This window comes from Anser cygnoides, chromosome 5 (assembly GCF_040182565.1).
Source record: "Anser cygnoides isolate HZ-2024a breed goose chromosome 5, Taihu_goose_T2T_genome, whole genome shotgun sequence".
In the NCBI taxonomy this organism is placed as follows: domain Eukaryota; kingdom Metazoa; phylum Chordata; class Aves; order Anseriformes; family Anatidae; genus Anser; species Anser cygnoides.
In genome coordinates this window covers 22,901,883-22,913,941 of record NC_089877.1, presented here as the reverse complement: position 1 = coordinate 22,913,941, position 12,059 = coordinate 22,901,883, and the positions used below count along the sequence as shown (strand labels likewise).

At 36.8% G+C, this 12,059-nt stretch overlaps 1 protein-coding gene across 3 annotated transcripts in view; it reads right to left on the bottom strand.

Moving 5' to 3' along the window:
• PRKD1 (protein kinase D1) overlaps positions 1–12,059 on the bottom strand; it is a 131,303-nt gene that overhangs the window by 111,580 nt on the left and 7,664 nt on the right. Inside the window, exon 1 of one of the 3 annotated variants that reach the window (XM_048058700.2) lies at positions 3,753–6,785. The exons of the other annotated variants lie outside the window; for them this stretch is intronic. Coding sequence (XP_047914657.1) covers positions 3,753–3,788 — 36 coding nt within the window. The 5' untranslated portion in view covers positions 3,789–6,785. Of the gene's footprint in view, positions 1–3,752; positions 6,786–12,059 lie in introns of those variants that run through there. 3 annotated transcript variants of the gene reach the window in all.

Here is a 12,059-nt window from a genome sequence, read left to right as displayed (position 1 = left end):
GTTGGAGAATGAACTGATTCACTGTAAGAACTTTTAACAAAAATACAGCAGAGCACGCATTTCTAAGCTTTATGCTTTTTTACATACTATTCACTTACATTTTGAATATTCTTCTATTCTCTGGATAAAATCATTACATGCAGATCACGTATTCATTCCCCCCAGAAACAGTCTGATTAATTTTTAAAGCACCATTTTGTTATTAGTTATGGATTTGACAGAAGCAGAGACAGCTGAGGCACGTTACTGTAGTTTCAGAAAGCAGTGGGTGGAAGACAAACACTCTGAAACTCTGGGACATAAGTCAGTCTGCACACATGGTAGCAGAAATGTGAAAATAAATACAGGTAAAGTGTTGGAAAGAGATAATTCATATTTATTCTTCCCCCCAAAGAAAAAGATAACAAATATTCACAAAGTTGAATAACCCCTTCCAAATCATGTTCTTGCTTCTACAGCTTCTAGCTGAAATTAGTATTTGTACTAGCAATAGTAGCTCACCTACCTAGCTCTACTACAAACTGGCACATACTTGAAGATGTAGAGTAAATTCCGTGAATTTCCCTTCTTGTATTTAACAAAGATTAGTTGATCATTACCTAGGAACATGGGCAACAGTTGCCAACATGCTGTTCACTTTTAGTAACACTGCTAATCAAGGAAGTCTCCAATGACCATTTAGCTTTTTCCATGCAATTGCTGCCTGCAGCCTTCCTGGTCTGACTGCGCTGGATCCCATTTGCATTTGGAAGCCCAGGACCTGGCTAGTACTTTGAAACCACACAGGAATCCTTCACATCATATGTAACCCAAATAATCAAAATTTGACAGCAAATACACTAGTAGTGGAAAAACGTATAAAAGTAGGCTCCTTCTTCTTTTAATCTTCTGTTCAATTTGTTATTATCAATTTATATACATTGATAAGATGAACCTGAGCCTTCTGTTTTGCAAGCTGAGGGTGGTCAAACACTGGAACAGGCTTCAGAGAAGTGGTTGATGTCCCGTGCCTGCCCACATTGAAGAGGCATTTGGATAATGCTCTCAATGATTTAACTTTTGGTTGGCCCTGAAGCAGTCAGGTAGTTGGTCTAGTTGATCTTTGAAGGTCCATCCAGCTGAAGTATTCTATTCCAAACAGCTCTGGCTTTCTCAACCTTTCCTCGGGGGAAAGATGCTCCAGTCCCTTAATCATCTTAGTGGCTCTTCATTGGATTCTCTGCAGTAGCTCCAGGTCTCTCTTGTATTGAGGAGCACAGAACTTGTATGGCCTCACCAGTGCTGAACAGAGGGGAAGGATCACCTGCTTGACCTGTTGACAACACTCCTCCTAATGCAGCCCAGGATACTACCAGCCTTTTTTGCAGTGAGGGGACATTGCTGGCTCATCACCATTTAACAAAGTGAGGAGGTACTGACAAAACTCCACAGTAAAGATTAAACACACAGCAACATGCACAAAATCCTAAGGACAGAGAGATGGCTTACTCACAGTAACATTACAGGAGGAAAACAGTTTGGAGAGCTCACGAAACAGCTTAATACATTGTTAATACACCGGAGAATAAACTAAAGGATGTGGATGTTTTAATGGGCAATTAAGACTTAATTAGCTTGTAAAATGGCTTACATGACTATTAAAAATTAGCTGTATAAGTTTTTTTAAATAGCCGGCAGAGTAATTCAAAGCACAGAACTTTGATCTCATAGGGATTTGTGGAAGACGTACAGCAGGACCCAAACTCACACATCTAGATTAGTTGCTTGGTGTACTGAAGGTATTTCTTCAGGTAAAAATGTGCCCTGCATCCACTGTTGGGGTGGATGCACAATACACTGAAATACATCACTGGTACATTCAGCACAGCTTCCCCTTCAGTGGAACCAAAGCTGAACTCCTGCACAGGAGCACCTCATTTGCAAGGCAGACAGAAGTATCTACCCCAGAAAGAAAATGCATCTTCTCAATGCCCTCCGAGCCGTATGCTCCCTGTGCACGCACACAAGTCTGTCTGCACAGAAGTCTGCTCTGCATAACTCACAGACGTGGTACACACCTAAGACTGACACCTGGTGCAAATTTCCCACAGGTGACAAATATGCAATGTAAACATCTACTACTAGAACTGTAACAGACTGCACAAAAAATCCCGTTCCTTTTCTTTTTGAATTATACTAGTCACTAAGGCACAAAATTGTCCCTCAAGTTCTTGGAATGCATTGGTAAATATTTTTGGAAGGTGAAGAAAGTAGTAAAAGGCTCTTCAAATTCTAAACACAACCAATACAAAGGAAAATACTGGGAATAAGAAGGTGAAAAGCTCTTTGAGTAAGAGCAACCACAGCATGATAAGATTCATATTCCTCAGCAAAGACAGGAAGGAGAAGAACAAAATGAAAGCAATGGCCCTGCAGACCTCAGTAATCTCAAAGTTGCAAAAGGTCTCCGAACCCAAACTGGCAGTTCATTAAAAAGTAACAAAACAGGCAGAAGAGAAAGAATACAAAAATTCTGAACTGGGCAAATCATGTGTTTTTGATTGACCTCAATCATGAAAGCTTTCAGAAGTAGAAACTTAAAGCACAAGAGACTGCATTAGTAAAAAGTGTCAACAATAACAAGTAATAATTTCACTACAATTGTAGTCTTAAGACACACAACAAAAGAGTTTGCCTGCTACATGTTGCGGAGATCAATGATATGAAACACGTTGAACTTTCAAATGCTTTTTTTCATCAAACTTCATTAAAAACACCACCAGAGAACAAAGATGACTAACCCAGACTGGACAAAAAGAAATCAGAGCACTCACACTAATGTTTTCAACAAAGACCAACTCTAAAAAACTTCATCTAGTGTATTTTAAAACAATTCAAAGCAATTCTGGCATTTTCAAATTGCATTTGAAAACTCGTGGATGAATGCAGTAAAGGAAGGACTTGAATGAAAGCCTATTAGACATAAAAATCAGGGGAAAAGAAAGGAGTGTGGGAATTATAGACTGGTCAGCTAAACTTTCATCCTAAAGGTATTGTCTATTAATTATTAGACATTCTTCAAAGCAAAATTGGTATTACTTGGCTGAAATTGTCTTAAAATGAAGACAAAACTGATTGGATAACTAGACCCAGACCCAAGGAGGGCTTAGCACTGTCAGAAAGCATGGACATGCGGAAGGAGGATGAGAAGGGCACGTTCCAAAGGGGAGCCTGGTCTCAGTCAACTTCTTTATAATGATGTCATTGATTATCTGGATAATAAAAAAATCTTACAAAATTTTCATTACTATATGAAACTGAGACAGACAGCACATGCATGAGACACAGGGCTGAAATTCAAAAACATCTCCAAAAAAAACAGAGAAGCAACCTGAAGAAAAGAGGATGAAGTTTTACAGGCATGTGTTACTGGAGACATGGTTTGGGAAAAGTAAGCATGGAGAACAACCAGTTAACTAACACTTTTCAGAAAAGGATTCAGGGGTTACATGCTGAATATGAATGAATGCAAAGTTTGAAAAGATCAGGAATAATGGTAGGAAAACTGATACTGCTCTAAAAAACATTTCTTGACATCTCATGCCACCTCTAAAAGAATCATTAAAGAAACAGATGCAAGCTCATGTCTGGAGGACAACTATTATGTTAGCTTATTCACATAGGCTTGTTAAACAAAGTTCTTAATCCCATACTCAGTGGCAGACTGGCAAACCAAATTACACAAATGAGAGTTTTTGCATGGAAACAGGTACCTCCAGAAATCTATTAAGTACCGCTTGGCAGTTCATAGCTCATGAAGTCAGATGATTCCATCTCAATTTTGGCCTTTGCTTCATTTACCTGCCAAGTATGAAAGGTTATTTGGTTAGTTCATTGAGTGTGGCTGGGGGAGCCAGGGAGGGTTATCACTGACTCTGTAATCTATTTGATTTATTCAACACATGGGCCAACTGACAAACTCTTTCTCTCTGAACATTTGTTTCCAAGTTAAAAGGAAAAAAGAACATTCCACCCAAACTGGCATGGTAAATGCTGCATCTACAAAAGATCTTTACAGTTGTGATGTTTGGAGAAGTCTCTACTTCTTTGCATAGACTTGTGAAGAAAAAGCACTGCTATCACAGAAAATTTCAGATGTTTAAGATTTTACAACCTGAGAAAGCAATACTTGGTGTCCAAGTGGAAGACATTGCATTGGACTTGTTAAAAAAAAAAAAAAGGCACAAATCTCTTGCACTACTGAGTTACTGAGGTCTGCAAAAAAAACTCTTAGTTTGATGGTAAAAAATATTTGTTGATATACATTAACACAAAAAACATCCAGGAAATTTTGACTTTCGTCAGAACTTTTAATATTTAAAAATCGAAACCAAAAAACATGGTTTACTTTTTAGATTTCTTTTATTTTCTGTACGATCAAAGCTGATTTTCCATCATATAATAAAGTTCAATTCCACACAACACCGTAAATCTCTCTCTCTCACCTTAGAATAGTTCCAGCTGACAGATGCTACAGTGCATATCAGTACATACTAGGAAGACAGAAATATATTCATGCTTATATCATTCTTTTATAATGACATTTTTCAGAGTTCATATCTAACACATCACTAGCCAAACCCTCTTCCCGCAGGCATATTTTCTTCTGAATGCTAAAGTATTAGGAACAAATTAGGCCTACAGGTTAAATGTTAAAGTTTGTTTGTTTGCTGGTTTTTTTTGCCTTTTTTGCCTCCTCCCACTGGAGATTAAGACTATGTCATACAGGACATTTTTCTTGGCATGTCTTATCTTTTACTACATGAAAGAGCATCTAGCCAATGGAAGAGGCAAATATCTTCAACTAGCAATCATAAAAAAAATCTCATCTCAAAAGATGATATGTCAGCTAAAGTCATGTCCAATCTCAACATGATAGTGTGATTCTGTGATGTCTTAAGAAGTATAAGGATTTTTCTTAATTTTTTTTTTTTTAAAGTATTTGGCATCAACACAAATGAAACTGTACTATTAAAAACAAACTAAGCAACAAGGTGGAACTGCTAACAACAACTAAACTTTGTTGCAGCTATATCATTAGGCTAAAACTGGCATCTAGAAGTGTAGACAGACTTGTAAAAATGTAAAAAATAAAACTGATGTCCTTACTTTTTGCATTTTTAACAAACTTCCATGAGCAAATAAAGCACAAGAAGGACAGAAATATAGTTGTGCTTATTTTTCCTTTATCAAATAAAGTTTCTAGAAAGGATTTTAAAATGTTTCCTCTAACCATAACAAATTGATTCTGCTGGGTCTTCTATACAGTTTTGGATGTTAGTGAAAAGTTCTAAAAGCCAAATGTTCCAAAAGCAAAAGACAGCAAAGCAGCTTCATTTTTCAGGCTGAGACGTCTCAAATTCATTCTCTCAGTGCTAGCAGTCCCTTTTTCATTGAGCTGCTTTAGGGCAACAGACATTATGGCCAATCCATACTGCCGGGCAGGAGTGCTCCAAGGTGCACAAGGATCCTCTTAGAGCACAGCCCACATCACCAGGCCTCCAGGAGGACAGCCAGAGAACCCCCCCTGCATCTTAAGTTGGGAAGGATTACAAGTCTAGCACAGACGAAACCAATGTGAATACAGCTTTTACAATCTCCGTATAACATCAGCTGCAAGTTACACACTTTCAATACACTCCAAAATGTTTTCCACATGTACTTCAACCATTTTCTGCCCCTTGTTCTCTCCCTAACAACATTTAGCCAGTCTGCATGAAGCAATGTTATGCAATGCAAATTTAGGAAAATAGTAGGAAGTCATTGGCAATTTGTTTTAGCAATCTGACATAATGTAATTGCCCATCTTTATTTAGGCAATATTGTTTACCTCAATCAAAATGTTTTAGAGGGTACTGTCATTAGTCATTTTGATTGACTACTCTGAAAAGTCACACTAACTTTGAAAAAACATGCACCAGTGATCTTTAAGAACCTAAATTTTCTGTTTTCATTAACATAAGTGTTTTATACTAATGACCATTCAGGTAAAAGAATACAGCAACTGCAGCACATGCTTCAGACCATGTTTTCGTTATTGTAAGGATTTCAAAACAAAATACATGTATATTCAGACCATAATACATTGTACACAGATAACTTGTATATGTTTTCAATTAGCTGCCCTTCACTTACTGTCCAGCTTCCCCCTCTGAAGTCACTAGGCACCTTCAGTACCTAGTTTCCAGAAAAACATCTGCTTGCAGTTTTCCTTCATCTACTCATTACTGTGTGATTAAAAAAAAAAAGTTGTCACAGTATCTCAATGACATGAATTTGCAAGAACAGAAATTGAATCTTTCACTATGAATACTCTTCTGCATGAATATTGGAAGGTTCCTTTTTCAGTGTTATAGCCCTGCATCTGCCTACATTCCCATTATGTAAACCCCATTTTCCAAGCAATAAGAGAAAATGAATTCCAGAATGGAATCTAAAAGAAAAAGAACATACTCACTTAAACATTGTATTTCAAAAACAATTCAATTAATTTCTTAGAAGAAATACAGAAGAATCAACCTAGTTAGTATTTTACATATCTGAGTTTCCCTGTGAATTTCAGTATACGTGATTTTTTTCCACAATATCCACAATAGTCCAAGTGTATAAGTGTATAATGTATATATGTGTACAGTTGTCCTCATATATAAATAACACTGCACAAAATACAAAACTATCACTTTATAAAATAAGAGAATTAAAAATAAGTGGGAGTACTCTATTGTTCTGTACACCAGCCGAACTATCTCTCTCCAACATGAATTCTCTGCAATTTAATAACACACAAGCTCACAGACAGCCTACCTTCAGTCAGGTTACTTGGCTTCTTATTCTACCCAGATGTTGGTCCCTGAAAAATATAAGAACTTCAATATTCTTTGATATTTCTAGTCTTCCATCAAATGCAACTGAATCCAGACAATAGAAAAAAAAATATTTCAGAGGTGACAGAAGAATAAACATGTAAAGTCTTAGAGACAGAAAACCAAGATCTAGTTTCCTTCAACAGCACCCACTCTGTCAGCCTGTCATTTGTTCCCATTCCCTCCCTCACTGACCTTTCAGAGCAGCTGTGCCCTAAAGTGGATCAGATAACAAGTACAGGAAAAGTTAAACGCATACTAAGTGTTATAGGTGTACCATTCCATTCAAAAGAGAAACCATGTTCTGAGCACCCAAACATTAACAAACTGAGCAATTATTCTAATCACTTATTTGTGAAATTAAAAAAAAAAAATGAAGAAAAATGAATGAGAAACTGAATCATGCTTGAATTAGATTGCTTGAAAAGATTGTTCTTAGTACATATAGTTAAACAGAAGCTCTGACTTACTAAACAGGAAAATTTTTGCTTTTGCATTTGTAAATACCAAAAATGGAAAGCAGTACAGAACACTACAGTAACCTCTGGGAATGGAATTATCTCACGAATAAAAGATTACTTATTTTTTTACTCTTTTGTTTAACTTTTTGTCCTCCTCATGTTATATTAAAACACAAGCAAGAAGATACAAATAACTTAACAGCAATTTTATTTCTAGCTTTTCCCTTGAGAATTAGAAGATAAAATTTTAGAAGCATCCATACATTTGAATGAAATAACCACGATTAAGTGAAAAAATACCATTTTCCTTCCAAAGGAGAAAGAAGAACGAAATGAGATAATAAAATAAAGCACACAAGGCAGACTGCCACTATTTGCAGCTTAATGGAAGATCAATATAAAGTAGATGAAAGACTCTGATGTGAATCTGCAAGCTGTGGTCCTTGTTGTTACCACCTAAGAAATCCCAAAGGAGGAGTGAATCTATGCTAAGCAGAGAATGTAAGTTGTACTTAATAATAGAAGAAGCTTTTTTCAATTTTCACCACATGGAACTGCAGAATCATTGATGTTGCAAGAGACTTTGGGAAGCCACCTAGTCAAAGTATGGTCAGTAACGAATTTAGATCAATTAAAAAGCTCTAAATTAGAAAACTAAAGCTGTCTAGGTCCAAAGACATCATAAGTGTATTTGTAATTATCATGAGGTTCAGACTCTGTTTTTTAAAAAACACTCATCTCATCCCATTGTGTATCGGTACTCACGTAAGTGACATTCAAACATTCAATGTTCATTTTTGACTGAAACACACTGGGGAAAAAGGGTGCAATGATCATGCCACACCAGTGAAAGATTTTGAGGCACTCCTATTTAAAAGATGGAAATTAGGTTTCACAAAGGGCAAGTCAAAGCTTTTCTCGTTACATAATGATTTTTGTTGTTTTCAGAACCTCCCTTTTGCACTACTAAATAAGAAATCAGGTTTTTGATTATTAATGTTACCATTTTTTTCCTCTAATAGCAAAAAAAGAAGCTTCCTAAATTAAAGGAAACATGTAGGTTCATTCATCAACACCGGATGAGAATGAGACACACCCACTATTTTAGGGAGAGTCTTGAGGGTGTATTTCCCTCAAATCTTTTTGAGAGGCATCTCCAAACGCACATCCTAACAAGTTTTTACATATTGTTTATTTACCTCTCAAATATAGAAACAAACACTTGCAGGCTTTTTAAGCTGAATCTGTGAAGTTTTTTGCTCTTAGGCCACCTAAGAAACAAATGATTTTCAGTAGCTTTAAAAAGTTTAGAAATTCTTGTTTCACAGTTTACTCTTCAAAGGGGGTTCATCCTTATTCTCTTACCTAGGTTATATCCAAAAATTAAACTTACCCAACTCAGTAAAAGTGACATTTTTTTTTCTTTTGTAACAGCATCAAGAACTTATTTCTGGGTAAGCCAGGATATTAAACAAAATTACGTGACCACAGTTTGAAATATGAACTGTATGCTGCATTGAATGTTACCAAAATATTAATATTCTTACATTTAAGTATATAATTGCACATACCGTTATGTGAAATCCGTGAACGCATAGCATGCTTAAAATACATTAAACTATCAGCAGCCAAATTTTAGCTTAGACTGTACGCCCTTAGTTTACTCAATAGCTGTCTATCAGTCCAGGATATTAACTTTAGTGTGACCATTCGATAAGAGCCCGTAACGAAGCATAGGAAATATGAAGAAAGGTGGAAAAAGGAACAAGTTACACAAAAAAAGTACTCAGTAGCTTTAGTTTTGACTTCACTTCTAAGCCTGAATAGCAAGGTAGTGTCTAAATAATGCATCTTTTTCCTGTGGAACATCTCTAACACGTACATGTCCTCCCTGCAAAGACAGATAAACCAAGCATGTCCTCATTCACTTTCCAAGCGGAATAATCTCTTTCATTCTTGAAAAATTACACATTGTTCCACTTAAACAATCTTTGCAGCAGATGGGTGTATTATTTCATTCTATCATTCCTTCCTTTCATCTCTGCACAGACAACCTTCACCACCCCATGAGGACAGATAACCCAAGCAGGACCCTCCCCTACATAACACTGTCGGGCTTTGTTGTTGTTTCTAACCTGTAAGATTTCAGGTCTTTATTTCATTTTGAAAAGGCTGACATTTTGCCAACCATTTCTGCTAATCACAGTTTTCCATGAGGAACTTCTGTGCTTTCGCTGACAGCCTACGATGAATTTCTCTCAGGGCTGTCTTCAGAGATACTGCTGATAAGCTGTGGCTTTTAATGTTGAGACATCATTCCATGTGGTCTAAGATGTGGTGTTTTAACCAGCTGTCTAGTATACCTTGACTGCAAAGTACAGATGGCAGGAACTTTATCCTGTGTACAATACAGCATATAATAAGGCTCTATCATATACTAATCTACTAATCTAATAAGGCTACATAGCATCTATGAGGGATCAATACAACAAGGGTACACACGCAAGCTTAAAGATTCAAAAGCACTGTTAGAAATATTTTTCCAGCTGCTTTCTACCTCGTCTTTTGTATGTATATTTAACTATCAGCCACAACTTCCCATTTTGCGCTATGCTTCCCTTTTTAAATAAACTAGGTGATACAAAACAGCACGGTGACTGCCTTAATGTACCTCCTTAATAGCTATATTCTCAAAGATCCTTATTACCTGTTACTGTCTTATAAGCATACTACTATCAGAATTTATGTTTTTAGTTTTTGAATATTCCATTCAGACAAGCAAGAGACCACAGATACAGCACAAAGCATGAAGAAGAAAAAAAAAAAGCAGACTTATTAAGCCACATATAGGCTGGGCCAGCTCCTTAATAAACTTTATCTGTGTCTTCAGCTGTGGCGGGGGAATGCTGCCACTTTAATTTGAATATTCGTTTAATTATTGATTGTGGTGAGCTGCATACTCTCAAAACCACAGAAACATTGCAGCCTTCAGGAGTCACCTGGTCTGACTTCCCACTTACAGCAGGACTATCTCCAACGCAAGGTTTTGTTTACCCAAGTCCAAAAGTGAAGGATGATGTTTCCACATTCTTTCTGGGTACCTGCTCTAGTCCTCCACTCTTTCAAACCCTAATTTGCAGTCACTGTCCTTTGTTTCACCCTCTGTCACTAGCTAAAAATTGAGCTTTATCACCTGTGTAACTCCCCTTGAAGTGCTTATGTAGTTCCCTCCAAGAACCTGTTCACCACGCAGAACCCCCAAGGTACTGTGATACTTGCCAAATAACATAAATCAAATGGAAGGAAGGAGGAGGAGGTTTACGTTGGATGATCAGTTAAACACTGGCATTAGTTGATAGGTTTGAAACTGTGTCATTCTCTGGGTAAGATTCAGTCTGCATGAAAACAAAACGCATGATCAGATCATAAACATGGGTTAAAGACAGACTAGACATATGTTTCTAGGTATAGAGACAAATATTTGTTTTCCAAATTGTTTGATTTTACCAGACTGGAAACTGTGTCAATAAACCATACTGTCTTCCTTATCAGTTGAGTTTCCTTCATCCCACACACTGTCATCCCATGGATCAACACCACTATTTAAGAAGTTTAGATCATATAAACAACCCTCTGTGGCCCACGGATTCTACAGGGTTTTCAGGACTGTTTCAGTTTGAATACAGATTCTAGCCTACCATTCATGAATTGCATAAGGACATACGCTACATACTTTTTGGAGCCTCAGATTATCGTACGCTTTTACCAGTATGGTCGACATATATACAAACAAATGACTAACATAACAGGATTTCATAGGTGGTAGGAAAAAGATAAAGCAATAGAACCACTGAAGTTGCTGTTTTTAAGGATAAATGTATTTTAGAGAAATTGCCTCATAGCCAGAATGTTGCTCCCTGTCGCAGCTTTTGCGACTGACAAGATGCTAACAAACGCTATTTCTAACGCTCAAGAAAAAAGTATTCTCAAGGTTGACCTTTTTTTAAGAAAAAAAAAAAATCTTGGGAAAAATAGAATATGCTTTCAGACTGCACGGGACACGTTCAGATATGGTTCTTTTGAAGTATACAAGATAAAGGTTTATAACTGGCAACTGTGGTTCTGGTTAGCACCTTCAGTTCACGTACCTTGTGCTTAAAATTACAGTGGAAAGACCTTTTTATGCTAACCGCTAACGAAAGCCTCTAAAAAGACTCTTTACTCCTCTTAGGAAGCAGCCAAGATCCAGATTAGATGAAGTATATTCAGGTTTCCTATTTTAACGAAAAAAAAGTACTGATCAAATTAACATGTGATGTTCTAGCTTTAATGTCATTGCAGTTTCTGAGCTGATTCTGACTGCAGCATAGGTGCAGACAGCTGACTGTCTCTACAAGGAGACACTATGACAATACACTATACCATGGTGCAAGAAGTGAAAGTTTACATCTTGACTAAGTTTTCCTCAGTTAAAGAAGAAAACGGAATTACAAGGAACAATCTAAAGGAAGCCACAATTTCATGGAGGAAGAGAAAGTAAAACACAATGTTATACACTGAAATGTATGTCTACCTTCATGAGTATGCATATATCCCTGTAGTATGTTCAGATCCATTTCTGGATTATAAAGTAATACACTATACTACCTTTCTAAATTTTTGCATGTTTTTCCAGCAGATAAAACTAGAGGAGGAT